This window comes from Podarcis cretensis, assembly GCF_951804945.1.
Source record: "Podarcis cretensis genome assembly, chromosome: 14".
Classification (NCBI taxonomy): Eukaryota; Metazoa; Chordata; class Lepidosauria; order Squamata; family Lacertidae; genus Podarcis; species Podarcis cretensis.
This window is the reverse complement of record NC_137183.1, coordinates 6704754-6721567: the sequence shown is the minus strand read 5'-3', so window position 1 is coordinate 6721567 and position 16814 is coordinate 6704754. Positions and strand designations below refer to the sequence as shown.

The 16814-nt window shown below is 48.1% G+C and overlaps 1 protein-coding gene across 4 annotated transcripts in view; it reads left to right on the top strand.

Annotated features, from left to right (window-relative positions):
* Positions 1-513: 513 nt before the first annotated feature.
* Positions 514-16814, top strand: part of TEX9 (testis expressed 9) — a 119095-nt gene continuing 102794 nt past the window's right edge. For 2 of the 4 annotated variants that reach the window (XM_079953353.1, XM_079953352.1), the window contains exons 1-8: positions 713-1014; positions 1158-1252; positions 3703-3766; positions 5257-5333; positions 13540-13588; positions 14979-15064; positions 15567-15730; positions 16383-16465. In XM_079953353.1, the coding sequence (XP_079809479.1) occupies positions 787-1014; positions 1158-1252; positions 3703-3766; positions 5257-5333; positions 13540-13588; positions 14979-15064; positions 15567-15730; positions 16383-16465 (846 nt within the window). In that variant the 5' untranslated portion in view covers positions 713-786. Of the gene's footprint in view, positions 611-712; positions 1015-1157; positions 1253-3702; positions 3767-5256; positions 5334-13539; positions 13589-14978; positions 15065-15566; positions 15731-16382; positions 16466-16814 lie in introns of those variants that run through there. The other 2 variants (XM_079953354.1, XR_013833051.1) reach the window with 2 other exon arrangements.

Genomic DNA, 16814 nt, shown 5'->3' with positions numbered 1-16814 from the left:
AATGGCCTGGCCACATGTGCACCCATATCCCCCAATTGAGGGAGATCTAGTCTTCTCAGTTGGGTAGTGATTCCTTGCTCTGGCAAGTGAACAGAGTGAGGCTTTCAAGTTTTACTGTTCTTTGTAGCTTGAGCAGGTAGTGGAAGTTAGAGAGGGAGGCCTCCCTTCTATTCCATGACTGCCAGCTACGGGTCCCAAGGAATTCAGTACAGTATTGTGCTTTGTACTGCTGCTCTTTGGTGCACATTAATAACACCCACATGTTCAGCTTCTCCTTGGGGGCTGTCAGTCAGCTCCTGCTCTTCGACATTTACCAGGGCACCCATGCTTTATTTCACCCAGGTCAAAGACCCAGTTTGACACCCCCGTGTGCATTTGTGCACATACACACACACACACACACAGGCTGGGAGCCTCAATGGCACCCCTCTGGAGGCTTCACCTGTAGGTAGCCTCCCTCCCCCAATAGCTTCGGCTCTGACTGGGGGGCAACACAAGCCAAGGTCCCTGCCCCAAAGGGGCCACTGAAGCTGGTGTTCACCATATGGGGAATCCTATACACCCCCACAGAAAAGCCCCCCAAGAAGAGGCGCCTCCTCAAGGGAGGGAGGTGAGGCTGCTGAGATGGCCAGCAGTGGGTGGACTAGGATCCGGGAGAGCAGGGTTCAAATCCCCGCTCAGTCGGGCCAGCCACTGCCTCTCAGCCTAACCTACCCCACAGAGTTGTCGGGGGCGGGGAGACCCTTGAGCTGCTTGGAGGAAAAGGGGAGATATGCAGTAAATGCAATGAACAAACACCCCCCCCCCCCGCCGAGCCAAACACCCGGGAGAGGAGGGAGAGGACGAGGAGGGTGGCCCGAGGAGGACGGAGCAGGAGGGCCGCCCTCAGGCGCGCCGTTGCCTAGCGAGGGCGAAGCGCCGCCGGAGCCCCAGTTGCCGCCACCGCCGCCGCCTCCTCCTCCCCGGCTGCGGCGCAAAATGGCGGCGGGAGGCGCCTCTTCGTCTTCGGCCCGGGTGGGTGGGTGAAGGAAGCGCCGGCCTGTCCGGACCCCCAGGCGGGGTGGGATGGGGACGCGGGCCGGGACGGGCGTCGCGCGGGGCCGCGGGAGGTTTCTTTCCCGCCTGACTTTCCTCTACGCTCCGTTCGCCCTCCGCAGGTGCCCCTCCGCCGGCCCTCCGCGGGCGCGGAGCAGAGGGCGAGGAGCTGCAGCGCCGCCGCCGCCGCCTTCCTGGCCAAGGAGGAGGAGTACAAGTAAGGGGCGTCTCTCTGCCTGAGGGGGGGGTCCCTGCTGATGCTCGACCCCCCCCGTTAAGTCCTCAAGGGCGTCCCCTTGATTCAAGACGCGTGTCTTTTTCTTCGTGAGAATCCAGCGAGTGGGAGGGGGGCGTATAGAGGCTGGCCAAGGAAGCCCCCATCTCCCGCTCTGGCCACACGACGCTACGATGGGGCTTTTTATTGGGGGGGGGGTGACTGATCCAAGAGACGGGTTTTGATGGCGACAGAGCACTTCCCCCCTTGCTTCCTTACTCCCAAGTAAGTGCCGCTTTCTCGGGCTCAGGCTTGAGCCCCTAAGCCCAGTTGCGTGGGGATATGAGAGGCAATTAGGCATTCTCAGAAGCACCCTTGCCTTCCTCTAGACCAGGCATATCTAACAGGTAGATCGTGATCTACCGGTAGATCACTGGTAGATCATTGGCTCCCCCCAAAGAAGCTGAACAACTGTGGCTCCCCTAAAAAAAGCTCAACCTTTTACCTCCTCCCTGAAAAACCCAACAACTTTGACCCGAACCCCCAAAAAGGGGGTAGATCACTGCCAATTTTTAACTCTGTGAGTAGATCACAGTCTCTTAGGAATTGGCCACCCCTGCTCTAGACCAGTGGTTCTCAAACTTTTTTCCCTGGGCATGATAATTTGCTCACACCACACCGAATTTTTTATTGTTAAGAATGCATTGGAAAACCAAAAGAAACAGCTCCCAGCAGTGCTTGATTTTGAAAAGATATCTATCCATATTCTGCAAACAAATCATTTTGATACTAAACTGTACTATACTACACTGAAATGTTTAAATGTTGCTGTTGTCAAAAAATGTTTTTATTAATTTTCCAATATTTCCCAATAAGGTAAATAAAGGTAAAGGACCCCTGGACGGTTAAGTCCAGTCAAAGGACTTCTCGCTTTCAGGCCGATATCAGTTAGTTCAAATGTTTCTTTAATGGTCCTTGAATCTTAGTCCCACACTTGCCATCCTGTCTGCTCTATACTAAGGCACTATTGACATTCACTAATTTCTGCACCGCAGTGACTGGTTCAAAGCGTGCTCCAGCAGCCTTTCCTAGCTTGCTGACCTCATAGAACTGTAGAGTTGGATGGTATCCCTGAGGGTCATCTAGCCCAACCCTCCAAGGAAGGAAAGTGCACCATCTCTTATGGGAGTCTGTTCCACTGTTAAAGAGCTCTTACTGCCAAAGTACAGTCAAACTTCGGTTCCTCAATAGCTGTTTTCAAATGTTCTGCTCCCAAACACCAAAAAATGCTCTGGTGTTTGAACGTTTTTTGGAAGCCGAACATCCGACACAGCTTCCGCTTGAGTGCAGGAAGCTCTTGCAACCAATCAGAAGCTGCGCCTTGGTTGTCAAACGTTTTGGAAGCCGGACGGGCTTCCAGAACGGATTATGTTCGACAACCAAGGTTTAACTGTATTGATGTTAAGTTAGAATCTCCTTTCTTGTAAGTTGAATCCTTTGGCTCCAGATGCTTTGAGCTGCAACTTCCCTTTGCCATATTGTAGTCTAATATGTAGTGGGTGGCACTGTGGTCTAAACCATTGAGCCACTAGGGCTTGCCGATCAGAAGGTCAGCGGTTCGAATGTGTGTGACGGGGTAAGCTCCCCATTGCTCTTTCCCAGCTTCTGCCAACCTAGCAGTTCGAAAGCACACCAGTGCAAGTAGATAAATAGGTATCGCTGTGGCGGGAAGGTAAACAGCATTTCAATGTGCCCTGGCACTCGTCACGGTGTCCTGTTGCACCAGAAGCAATTTAGTCATGCTGGTCACATGACCCGGAAAGCTGTCTGTGGACAAACACCAGCTCCCTTGGCCTGAAAAGTGAGATGAGCATCGCATCCCATAGTTGCCTTTGACTGGACTTAACCAGCCACGGATCCTTTACATTTTTACCTAATACACTACAGTACTTCCAACATATATGGAGGGTGCCCAGGCATACCGAGTGGATGACTTCAGCAGAGCATTCACCTCCAGAGACCTTGATAGAGTTGCCCTATGCCTTTTAAAAATTACATTGCCTGTTTATTAATGATATTTGCGTGCTACCTACCCTTCTCTGAGTGGCTTTCAGTACACAAGTATAGAAACACAAAACCATGAAATCAGAAGAAACAGATGCAAAAAGAAAACTCAGCACAAGCCCAAAGTTCAAACACAGATTTTAAAACTAATGGGACCAGACTACATAAGCAGTGGTTAGGTTGCTATCTCTCATGGGTGCTTTAGCTGAGATTCCTGCATTGCAGGGGATCCTAGCAAAGTATTCTTTCTATTGCGCCCTGCAGCCGTCAGCCAGCAAGTTTCTTCCGGGAGTCTGTCCCGGAAAGGCAGACTCCTTGCAGAACCATTTTAGTGGTCTTGCTTTCTAAAAGATAGCCGAGTTAAACACAGTTTTCAATTACTGTTTTAGGCGTGTAAATGCAGAATTAGAAGCCAAGACAGCAGAATTGGTGCGTCAGGCTGAAGAAGTCATGGTGAGTACCCAGGGTCAGACTTGCTTAGCTACAATACTGTTGACCACCGTATTTTCTTGGACTACCTCCATGAGTTGGGAGTACCATTTTACGGCAGTTTGACTCCTACTTATGGGGTTGGTTCTAGCGATTAGTACTCGGCGACTGCGCTTTGGGCCCCTTGTAGTTCCACCTGCAGGCCACAGTTTTGTCCTCTGCTATTTAATATCTATTCAGAGCCACTAGGAGTGGTTAATAGGAGACTTGAGGCAAGGTGTTACCGCTATGCTGACAATACTCAACTCTGTTTGTGGCATCCGAATCAACAGAAGCCATGCATGCCCTAAACACGTGGGCTGGATGAAAGCTGTGATTGAATGCTGACAAGATGGAGATCTTTAACGCCTTCCCTTCAGGTAGGAAGCAAACCATGGAGTGGCTGGCTTGGCATTGCATGTGAACGAGCGCTCGTGGTTTGTTTCTTCCTAGACGAAACAGAAGCAGAAACCAAGGTTTGTTCTTGATTTACTGCTCATGGATCATTTAGAAAAACAAACAATGGACAACCAGTTTGTGTGTCCAGTCACTCCATGTTTTTTTCTAGCTTCGGTCAAGACAAAGCAAAGTTGGCATCTTTGAGCATCATTACAATAGCATTCTTTTCGTACACGGTACACTAACGTTTGTTTTCAGACCATTACATGGTTTGAATATTTAAAAAACATGTACTTCACATTGCCTATCTCTAAAAGTGGCCTGAGTGCAAGTACTTATCCACAACAATGGGGCGGTCTTTGCATGTGGAGATTGTCTCTCTTGTTGACTCAGTCTATAGAGATTAGGACTTCTCTAGCCAGCCTCCTTCTCTGTATGGATTGGCGAGTGCTGGCTTCTTGCTTCTTGCTTCTGCTTCTTTTACAAGACAGTAGGTGAGGCTTAGGGAGATACCATTAGCCCACTTGCTGCTCACACTGGTTTTACATAGCACTAGGCATACTGATGCCTCCCCCTCCCCCAACCCTGCCAGTTTGGGTTGCATTGACCTGACTTTGTCCCTGCATTGTGGTTGGACAGGGTTCACGCCCCTGAATGGCAAAAACATTTGCTTTGAGAAGGACTGATTTCACCTGCCCTTGTATGGAAAGAAAAATTTAGCTTTACTGGCGAGTAAAAATCCACCAAAGCTTTCTTTCTCATCCTGGCAATCTTCTTAGCATCTATAGAGTAGAGTGGGTTGGGCTAACTGGTTATTAAAGTTATCTTCTTATTCTAAATTCTTTTCACTAAAGTTGTGATATAGAATTATCTCAGTAGTGGAAATCAAAGCTTTGGGAACTCTGGGGAATTTAAAAAAGTGGTCTTTGACACAGTGTGGTGGTGAGGTAGTTATTGCTCATTTCTGCACATCTCTTAATCATCACAACCAACATAATTAAGCGTTTATGATGGCTGTTAATTGGATGTAGTATACACAGTATTTGACTATAATGCAAAATCTTTCCTTATTGAAGAGAGATCAACAAGAAATGTTGTCCAGGCCAATCTCTACACAGGTTGAATTGTTTGACAAGGAGACCAAACATCAGAGGTAAGCTCTTCCTAAAACTTATCTGCTGAAGGCCTTCAGTGCCAGAGAGAGGTTTGAGAGAGAATAGTTTCTTATTAGCAAAATTCAGCGCTGTGAGTTAATGTAATGGTGGGAAAATCCACACTTGGCATGCATGGGTTCCAGGTTCAGGGTCCAGCTGCTTCTCCCGCTAAAAGGCTCTTGGGTGGTTGTGCTTACCTGGGAAATAGTTCTTTCTGAGTCCTTCAAGTGCCCTGGTCTCCCAAAGCATACAGTACAAAAGACTGCACTCCACAGCTGTGCTGAGACCTCTTCCTTGACCTGTTCTCTTCCACCTACACCCCACCTCCAGTTTCATAAGACCTTTTGTAAGGCCTTGTGCAAGTGACGCAGGTCTTGTAAGGGCCTCTCAAGTCTTGCATTCCCATGTTGCAAAACAATCATATGTCTCTTCTTCCTGGAAACATTGAGGCACCTGTTGACCCCCGTCTTTTGTGCTGCATAGTTCCCCACTAAGGCTACCATCCTCTGTACCTAACAGCAAGCCATAAACCCCCTGGGACTGACCTGTATAAGCTCACACTGCACATCTCTCATCAAAGGCTGTTATTATACTTATTTTTTCTTGATTATTTAAGTTAGATTTCTATACCGCCCTTCATCCAAAGATCACAGGGCAGTTCACAACATAAAAATACAAAAGGAGAGAAAATAATACATAACAAAATTTTCCCCAAACCAATAAACCCCCTTCCACAAACACACTTAAAAGGCCATAGATTAATCAGCCAAAGGCCTGCTTATAAATGTTTTTTCCTTGGCACCTAAAGATATGTAATGAAGTTGCCAGGTGAGCCTCCTGGGGGAGAGCATTCCACAAGCTGGAAGTCACTGCAGAAAAGGCCTGTTCTCTTGTTGCCACTATCTGGACCTCTTGTGGGGCCTCAGATGATGATCGTGGGGTGTAATATGCTCAAATCATCTTGTCCCAGTGAGCAACCTGGCCACAGAATTCTGCAACAGCTGAAGTTTCTGAACCATCTTCAGAGGCAGCCCCACGTATAACAAATTGCACTAATCTAATCTAGAGGTAGATCCTGAATCTGAGACTCCAATACTTTGGCCACCTCATGAGAAGAGAAGACTCCCTGGAAAAGACCCTGATGTTGGGAAAGATGGAGGGCACAAGGAGAAGGGGACGACAGAGGACGAGATGGTTGGACAGTGTTCTCGAAGCTACCAGCATGAGTTTGACCAAACTGCAGGAGGCAGTGGAAGACAGGAGTGCCTGGCGTGCTCTGGTCCATGGGGTCACGAAGAGTCGGACACGACTAAACAACAACAACAATCTAGAGTTTACCAGAGCATAGACCACAGAACTTGGGCTATTCCTAGCCAGATAAGGGTGCAACTGAGCTACCAGCCAAAGCTGATAGAAGGCACTCTGTGCCACCAAGGCCACCTGAGCCTCAGGCAACTGCAGTGAATCAAGGAGTACCCCCAAGCGATGTACTTGCTCCTTCAGAGGGAGTGTAACCCCATCAAGAGCAGGCAACCTCCCATCCATCCGGTCTAGGGAACTGCCCACCAACAATGCCTCAGTCTTCTCTGGGACAGGCCAAACAGTGGAGGAAATGCTGAGAATTGCTCTCTCATACCTGTGGTGTATCTTTGTCAGTTCTGTACGGCTGCAAAATGTGGGAGGTAGAATTATAAACTAGCTTTGTTGCTGATGAAACAGCGGAGGACAAATTTTCAATGGTAAGGCTGAGATTGAAGGGCATGTCATTTAGTTTTTGAAGATGGTTCATCTCTGGCATATTAGAGGGTTAGGACTGTCTCTTGATTATTGCTGTTGGCTAAATCAGGTGGCGCTGTGGGTTAAAGCCTCAGCGCCTAGGACTTGCCGATCGAAAGGTCGGCGGTTCGAATCCCTGCGGCGGGGTGCGCTCCCGCTGCTCGGTCCCAGCGCCTGCCAACCTAGCAGTTCAAAAGCACCTCCGGGTGCAAGTAGATAAATAGGGACCGCTTACCAGCGGGAAGGTAAACGGCGTTTCCGTGTGCAGCTCTGGCTCTGGCTCTGGCCAGAGCAGCGATGTCACGCTGGCCACGTGACCCGGAAGTGTCTCCGGACAGCGCTGGCCCCTGGCCTCTTGAGTGAGATGGGCGCACAACCCCAGAGTCTGTCAAGACTGGCCCGTACGGGCAGGGGTACCTTTACCTTTACCTTTAAATCAATGAAATTGCATGAATTTGCATATGAATAAATTGTCCTGAAGAAATATGGCCTCTGTTTGATGCATATGTATATCACAGCAGGCTCCATTTCAGAAGAGGCATTCCCCCTTGTGTCTAAGTGAGGAGGGACACCTCTTCCCAACAAGCGCCACACTTCCTTCAATACTTTACAGAGGTATCTATACAAGCAACTCCCCATTTATGCAGGAGTTACGTTCCAGCGCCCCATATGCACAAATGAAAATAAGTGGGGAGCACCCTTTAAATGCCCTCTCTGCTACTCCAATCCAGATAAAAAAATACTGTATCCAAAATATCCACAACTGGAATTGAAGCTTTGGGGCCAGCTGGAGGGTGCGTGGAAAACTGCAGCTGAGGTGCGTGGTAGCACTAAACAAAGCTCCACTACACCTCCACCCTTCCACCCTAACTGAAGTCCTGTTTGGGCTCCTGGAAGAATCTCCTCTCAAGCCAAAAGGATTCTCCAGCTTTCTCCCTCCATTGCCTGATATGAATTTAATTATTTTCCAGTGCCACACGTATACATGATTACACGCGAGTGTGTGTGTGTGGGGGGGTGCTTGGACTTAGTTTTTATTAGTATACAAATTTATTTAAATTCAATCAGTTAAAAGCAAGATTATCCATAGGGCTGGGCAATGTATTCATTCATTGCCCGAAACTGGTTTTGAAACCTACATCACAGGAACGATTTCACAATTTTAGGCAAGGCAGTATACTATGAATGCCAGCAGGTTTCGCCAGGGTTTCACACACAGCATCACCAGGTCTCGGCTCTCCTCTCGGAGCCCCGCAAGGCCACCCAAGGCCCACTCCCTCCCTCCCTCTGTAGCCCAGCTGCCCCCTAAGATACTGGAGTGGGGCCAGGGGCGACAGCCATGCCTGCACCTATCTCGTGTGCTCATTCGCTCACCTGCCTACCACTTGCCTGCTAGCACTTCTCCAGCCGAGCAGCCAGGCTGCCTCCTTCCTCCCTTCCACCTTGCACTGGGTGCTGGCCATGTCCTAAGGGTCCCTGAGAGCACTTGGGGAGCAGCAGCAGCAGCAGTGCTGGCTCCTCTTCCTTGCCTCCGGGTCTGGGCTTCCTGGTCAGTTGGTGGCAGTGATCAGCACAGATGGGAGCACCACCACGTTGGAGGAATGAAGCAGCTCCTGGTAGTCACCCTCGATGTGAGTGGGAGCTGGCGGCAGCCCAGGGCGGGCTCCAGGGAGAGGCTGTGGTGGGGAGGTCAGCCGTGCCCCAGGACTCCTTGTTTGCACCCCAGCTGATGTGCTCTGCCCGGGGCAGAGCTGCCCACCTGGCCTCACTATGAAGAAGCAGGGCACAGTGTTCCTGATCATCTGCGTGGCTGGCCATAGAGGGCTGGTTGGCTACCAAGCCTGTTCAAACTCCTCATTTTCAGACATTGTGATATATCACTATATTGGAATGTTTCACTGGTGATGCATCACAATGTTGAAAAGCAGATATCGTCCAGCCCTAATGATTGGCATTCAAAGTGTGGACAGCCCAAGTATTTTCTGTAGAGTCCCTCCCTTTATTTTCTGAGATGACTATTGTTTTCCTAAATTCCTTACCCCTAACAAAAAATTAGGTGGGGGAGGAATCAAAAGCCGGACTATACAAGGAGTTGTTTTTGTACCAAGCTAAATCCTTGGTTCACATCACCTCAAAAGGTTAGTTCACTGGAATCTTCGGCACATGGCCTTTCCCAGCCCCCTTACCTGGCTGAGAGCCCCTTTTAGCAGGAGAAGTCAAGAATGGACCTCCCGAGTCCTTAGATATGCAAAGGGTGTGCTCTGTGCCCCCTCCCCATAGAGTCAGAAACAGCAGTTAAACAAACTCACCTAAAGAGGAGGAGCACACAGCTCCATGTTGTGCATGAACAGTGTAACTGCAGTGCTTAAAACAGGGGTGCATAAGATAGATTGTATAAGTTTTTCGGGACGCGGGTGGCACTGTGGCTTGAAGCACAGAGCCTAGGACTTGCCAATCAGAAGGTCGGTGGTTCGAATCCCCGCGACGGGGTGTGCTCCCGTTGCTCGGTCCCTGCTCCTGCCAACATAGCAGTTCAAAGTGCAAGTAGATAAATAGGTACCACTCCGGCGGGAAGGTAAATGGCATTTCCGTGCGCTGCTCTGGTTCGCCAGAAGCGCCTTAGTCATGCTGGCCACATGACCTGGAAGCTGTACACTGGCTCCCTCGGCCAATAAAGCGAGATGAGCGCCACAACCCCAGAGTCGGCCACGACTGGACCTAATGGTCAGGGGTCCCTTTACCTATAAGTTTTTAAATGTAATATACCTCTGAATATATGTTTGGGGTGGGGATTTGTTTCTACAGTTGATAACCAAAGCAAGTCAGTTGTTGGCCTTTTGTTCAGCCGTGCACCTCATAGCATTTGGCCGGGGTGAGTGTGTGGTCAGGTAGGAACCAGATTACTTGAACACAGAGGAGACGGTCAGGCATGTGCTTCTCATGTTTGCATCCAGCCGCTCAGACTCCACTAGTACTGGAGCTGAACTGAGTGTTTCTGCACCTAGGCAGCAAAAGGTCACTGCTGACCCATTTGAATATGGGAATAACTCTCACAGCTGTGCGCAAGTAGCTTCAGTTTTCAGAGGGTTTGTAGCATCCAGAGTCTAAGAAGTGGCTCAGGAGAGAGGGGCGGAGAAATAAGTTGGGTTACAGCATCTCACAGATTTGAGTAGAAGAGCCCGAGTCCTGGCCCTCCTGCTTGCAAGTCCTCCAGGGAAGAAATAATACATGGTCTAAGAAGACAGTGAGTATACTCCAGCCTGGAACTGTGGTTCTGTGATCAAGTGTAGGCAAGGGTGCCATAGGAATCCTCCCTAATACACAAGTGGCTTGCAGCAGTGACCTTTCACGGGTGATACTTGCACAAGGAAGGTGCAGTGTTTAGACCGCATCCTGTGAAGAGACATAATAACTGAAGTTCCACTTTCTGTTTGGTACAGACTTGGTTTTTCTATCCTGGCTTTTTCTGGCCATTGTGGCACCCCTTGTTCTTCACATCAGGACTTCTTTCTTTATCATTTTAGGATAATTCTCATAATTCTGCCTATTTAGGTGAGCTGCAGACCAGAGTGTATTGTGCTGCCAAGCCCTTTCCGGGGATGTTAAGAAACCAGTGGGAAGGCACTAAGTCAGTGGATGGCATGAGAGAGCCCCCCCCCCCCGGAGCAAGACTTGCAGGGCAGCTTGTTGGGCATCCGTACTGTCCAGGAAGAAAGTGCTACAGCTAAATTGGCCCTTTTGTCAGCTGGCAAATCAGATTACACCACTTTTGTTCCACATTCACATACATACCTTTCAAACAGGTCAGCAGTTACACAGTGTGTTTCTGGCTTACACACCCCACAGCCATTATTATGTTTCCCATTGTAAATACTCCAGTTCATACAAGTTTGTGAACTTCTGCTTGCATGAGTGCTTGGCACTACCTAGGGAAGCTGCAAACCCAAGGGCTGCCGACTCCTGACACTCTCTCCTTCCCTGCCAAGATTATAATCTAATGTTTAGTTTTCTTCTCTTCTTGCCTCTGTATAGGTGTGTTGGGCTTTTCTGTTTCTGCCAAATCAGCTTTTCTGAAGGCAGGCAGTGATCCTTGCCTGTGACCAACAAGAGTCACTATATTCTGGAAGTACAATCTTTTTCTTTTTCGGGGGTGGGGGAGGGCTGGTTTCCTTCCTCTCCTCCCTTTCCCCACCTCCCCTGCTTGCTTGCTTGCTTGCTTCTTCCTCCCTCTTCTTCCAAAGTGCTGCCACTTTTCCCTACTCCGTGTCTATGTGTTTGATTGGCCTTTGGTTCACAGGACATTTTAAGCAGTGGGACTTTGCTACAAAGTTTTATAGGTCTTGCCCCTAAATCTGGAAGCTGTTCCCTTTAAGATGCATCATCATCATCATCATCATCATCATCATCATCATCATTATTCTACCACTTCTGGCCAATTCCAGGAAGCTGAGCCAGAAGCTTCCTGCAAAAGGTAGTTGGGGCTTCTATCAAAGGGCCTAGAACTGTCAGTTCAGGGAGGGGTTCACAGCCGTGTGCTGCCCCTCCCACTTCAGTGCCAGCATGATCAACTGGCTGGGCTAGCCATGTCTGGGGACAAGCAGGGTGCTACTGGTTTGCGGATTCTGATTTTGAGCTTCTGTGTGGACTGTTCCAACCTCTCGTAGCCATATTAAGGGTAGCTGCATGGCCACTGGCTGTGCACAATGTCTCTCCACAATGCTTGGAGTGCTTTGGGACTTGGCTTCCTGTGCTGGGGTGTGGGGGTGACTTATGCCAACACACCCAGAATCTTTTAAATTTACCTCTAAGTAAATTTGCACGTGTCCATGCTAGGATCTGGGCATATCAGGATGTTGAAGATTGTGAGTTCAGCTCTCCTTTCCCTTCATCCCAAGCCAGATGGCTGCATCTGATCTCTTGGATCAGTCAAATTCAAAGTTAGGGAGAGATCACTGTTCCATTATGGCCAGTGAAGGGGATATACCTTTACCAGTCTAAGCTGGTTGCCCAGTAGACTTTGCTGTGAACTTTCTCTGGGTTGTTTTTATATGAACTTACTGTTTGGAAGAAAAATGTTGACCTTATCTCAACCATGGTGCTTGCTGCTTCCTTGCTTCGTAAAAAAAACTAGACCACACAAGAAAGTTGCCAGAGTTTTGTACTGCCCTTTCTTTTGGACCCAGAACCACCCAAGGATATTTCCAAAGGCCAGCTGCATTTTGTTAACTGGGCACTACGTCCATAGCCAGGCTGCATTTCGCAATCTTCCTTCATGCCTGGGTGGCAGACACACAGCACTGGAGAACAAAGTCTGGAAGTAGCCTGTGTCTTTACAGTCCTATACAGTGGTGCCTCGCAAGACGAAATTAATCCGTTCCGTGAGGCTCTTTGTATAGCGGTTTTTTCGTCTTGCGAAGCAAGCCCATTGACAGCTTAGCGGATTAGCGCTATTAGCGGTTTAGCGGCTTTTAGCGATCAGCTGTTAAGCGGCTTATCGGCTTAGGAAAAGGGGGAAAAAAGGGGGGGAAACCCGCAGGAACTCGCAAGACATTTTCATCTTGCGAAGCAAGCCCATAGGGAAATTCGTTTTGCGAAGCGCCTCCAAAACGGAAAACCCTTTCGTCTAGCGGGTTTTCCGTCTTGCGAGGCGTTCGTCTTGCGGGGCACCACTGTAGTTTCAAGTTGTCTTCCAACTAATTGCAAAAGAGTAGGATTGCTGAAGGACCAAGCCGCACAGCTTTCAGAAGTCAAGAGGGGTCAGCTACATGGTGAACTCCTGGGGATCTCTGTGCCTGGGACTTGAAGAAGAGAGGCTTGGGGTCGCAGGGGAAGATGGGAAGGTCCAGGATGGTGGGGGACAGTTTCCTAGTCTCATCACCCCTGACATTCTCTCCAGGCCTTCACATTACTAAATTGGGGCAGGACACAAATCAGTCTTAAAATGTCACCCCTGTGCCCTGGTTTGGTGAGCATTGCCTTTGGCTTTAGCAAGTGCGAGATTGAGCAGCAGGCAAATGCCACAGCTTCCCCCTTGATTGCCCTTCTTTCTTAGCAGCCAATACAGAGAGGGCTTGGATATCCCACAGGAAGGCTTTCCCCCCAGGCTCCCCCCCCCCGGATGCTTTGATTCTTCCCATGTCCATGAGGATGTGGCCATACGGTGCCAGCTTCAGAATCTCTGGGTATCTCCAGCATGACAGACCACCGTCCTCTGCCAGTGCTGCTCATGCCACCCACCTCACAGGAAGGAGCTCTTTACTGAAGCTGTTTCTATGAAGCCAAAACATTTTGAAAAGTGAGTGATGTGTTTTGCGTCATTGATCTTCCCTTCTACAATTTTGGTTCAAAAAAATTAAAACACAGTAAAATACATAATTTATTTTGTTCTTCAAAATAAGCTAATTGCTGCAATTTCCTTTTTCTCTCCAGAGATCAGTGGTCTCCTGAATTGCCAACTGCTCCTCTTGCACTTAATAAGGTACTGAAATTGGGGGCGGATGTGCTCCTCTCAAAGCAGGAGGAGAAGGTAACATTTGCTGTGTGTCTTCAATAGCAGTTGAGGCACAGAGAATCCATTCAGTGAGTCCGAGAATGAGGTGGGACAGTACCTGCCTCTCTTTGGATCATGGCTAGACTGAAGCAGGACAGTTGACTGGATGACAACTGTTCATCTTGGCTCTTATTTCTCTACACCCAAGACAGATCTCTGGTGTAAGGAAATTGTTCAAGGCCTTCATATTTTCTACTCTTTTTAAAAAACCTTTGGGAATGGACACTTATATATGAACCTCTTCAGTCAGAGCACATACAGTCACAAACATAGTTACTTAAATTTAGTGCATTGATCTGAAGATATCTTTTGCAGATACAAAAATTGCTTATTATACCACTTACCTTAATGGTATCACAGTGAGCGTCATTCCCACAGAATCCAGTGACGCTTGCGCCAAGGTGCGTTTGCGTAGGGCTTGTAGCCTTACATTGCTGAGTCCGCTTGTGTGGGCTCAGATTCATGGGCTTGTAAGGATCAGGTGCATCCTTGCACAAAAGGAGTAGTGGAGAGTTGATGTGCAGCCTGTGGGAGGAAATGAAAGAGTTTCTGGATGGGCCAGAGGTCTGTGGCCACAGGGCGTTTGTTTTTTGTTTGTTTGTGTTTGTGTGTGATCCAGAAGCAAGAGGAGCATTAAGAAAGATAGTCCAAATTTTCCATGTTCCTTGTGGCCCTCTAGCGGTGGATCATTATTCGTTCTGTCTTTTGTCTCCAGTCTGCCAGGGGTCCAGGTCTGCACAGCTGCTCTTACACAAAAGAGGAACGATTGTGCCCTAGGTCCTCTAACATGGACAAACAAGATAAAGATTGCAAACAGGATGGGGATACGATGATCAATAGGGGACACACAGTAATCAGTGCTGTTTTTAACCACTTAAAATTAATCTGAGTGTCACAGCACATGCTATCCTTTCACAGCAACCTAGGGAGAGAAGTTGAGCTGAGAGATGTTGACTAGTGCAGCTAGAGAATTTTGTGCAAGGGTGGGGATTTGACTCTGCTTCACATGTAGTTAGAATAAACTTTTGTACAAAACCTGTGACTCATAATTTACAGAAGAGCAGGCTTGGAGAAGAAAAATGCCACTGTTGGAGGCAGGATACTTCTCAATATCAGTTGATGGCAGTCTCAAGCGAGAAGAGTGCTGTAGTGCTCAGATCCTGATCAGGGGCCTCACTCAAGCCACCTGGTTGGCTGCTGGATGCTGGACTAGGTGGGCCACTGGCCTGAGTCAGCAGAGCTCCTCTTGTGCCCTTATGTCTAAGAGCGTGATATTCTTTAGGTAACTAAGAGTTTTTGTTTTCTGAATTTTCCTTAGCAACCAAACAAGAAGAAACCTAGCTCTGCGTCTACATTTCGGACTAGGCCGCTATCTGGAAAGAAGGGGAAAGGAACTCTGTCAAGGTACAGCAGCAGCAGCTGAATAGCACCCAGCTTATCTTAGGCATTTTTCAAAGTACAACAGCAACTGGTGTTATCTTCTAACCATGCCTAGTGATAGTAACTACATGAACATAATTAAAAGTAAAGAAGCTAAAACTATTTTTGCCTATGTAGCACTGACGGAGGCTAATAGCAAGGTGAACTGTTAAAAACAATCAACAAACCACAGAAAGCCTCTAACAGCATTCTGCTTTCTGAAGAAGGGCAGCTTTAAAAAACTGGCCTCACCCCAACAGCTAACAATCCCATCCATGTCACATTAATAATGTTCTATTTTACTGGGATAATTGGTCCTGTTGACTTTTCAGGACCAGGTCTGGAGAAATCCTCCCTTTTCTAGAAAGGTGAAATAGCCCCTTATCAGTTTATTTGTTTTTGCCAATTGCTTCTTACATTCCAGTCCTTTTTTCTGTTGTTCGCTCTTAAAATGCTTAGAAATGCTGTGTTTTGGCCTTGTCTCCAGCACAAAACTAAGACCACATGACATTCCAAGTGCTGCAGATGTTGCAGTCCCAGACTTCTCTCTTGCCAAGACAATTGGGAAAATTGAAGGGCAACTTGAAGAAGGAAACTTTCCTGATCTAGAGGACGATCTTATTCCCGGTGCAGGAAGTGAAATTGGAGCAGGTGGGTCTGCTTTTTACTGTCCTTTCCTTACTGCTAAAAGGGAGCTGGATTTGTCTTCCAACTGACCTGTTCATGTGATCTTTAAATTTTAAGGCCTCACATAGACAGGCTTTCTAACACATGCCTACTCTTTGAATTGGCAGTGTTTCATCTAGTTCCTAGGATGAGGGATAAATTATCAGTCACATGAGAAAACGGAGGTGTCTTTCAGTGTCTCACAGTTTATTGCCCACCTGTGCTATCCTCATTGCTGTCATAGCTGCATCTCCTTTCTGCTTGTTTGGCAACAGCAGATCACCACACTTGGCAAGCCACCTGGGGTGGGAGATTGTTTTAGGTATCACTCCCTGCAAGGAATCCTTCCTGACGTTGTCCCAGAGGAAGGCTGGTAACATTGCACTTTTTAATCCTGTGCACTCCCTTCAGACACTAGGGACTCCCAGTCCAGGGAATTGAACGGTCTGTTTCATGGAATGTCTTTGCATCTATGAAGGATGTTCTAGAATTGTCAGTCTTCAAAACTTTTATATCATTGTACCATTAGCATAAGCGTGTGGTTAAAAGCTATTCAGATGTTTTGAGGCTCTTTTCTGTCAGGTCTAGAATGGCACAACAGTCCAGAACATTAAATGTAATTATTGCAAATCTACAGAGGCCCAAATCCGGTTCCTAAAGGCAAAGCTTCGTGTTATGCAGGAGGAGCTGGATGCCCTGGGACTAGAATGCAGTAAGAAGGTAAGAACAGGTAGACTCTCTGTTCCTGCATCATAATATGTAGCAGCAACATCCTTGTATGAGGGGCTATATTGTTGGCTCACAATTGTTGCTAGCACCTAAATGTTATTCAGTGCGAGATTAAAGGTCTTTTCACATACTCACCAGCCAGGGATCTGAAGTGTATGCTTGTACATGGCCAAAGTTGTTCCTATAGCCAAGCCTGGGCTCTGGTCCACACTCACACTCCCTCAGCCAGTAACCTTCTGCAGGCAGCAAACCCTGTACTCTTCACCCGCAAGCAGAAATCCCACACAACAGACAATCCTCTTGATGCAGTCAACAAACAAATACTTTTCTGGCTGGTGCC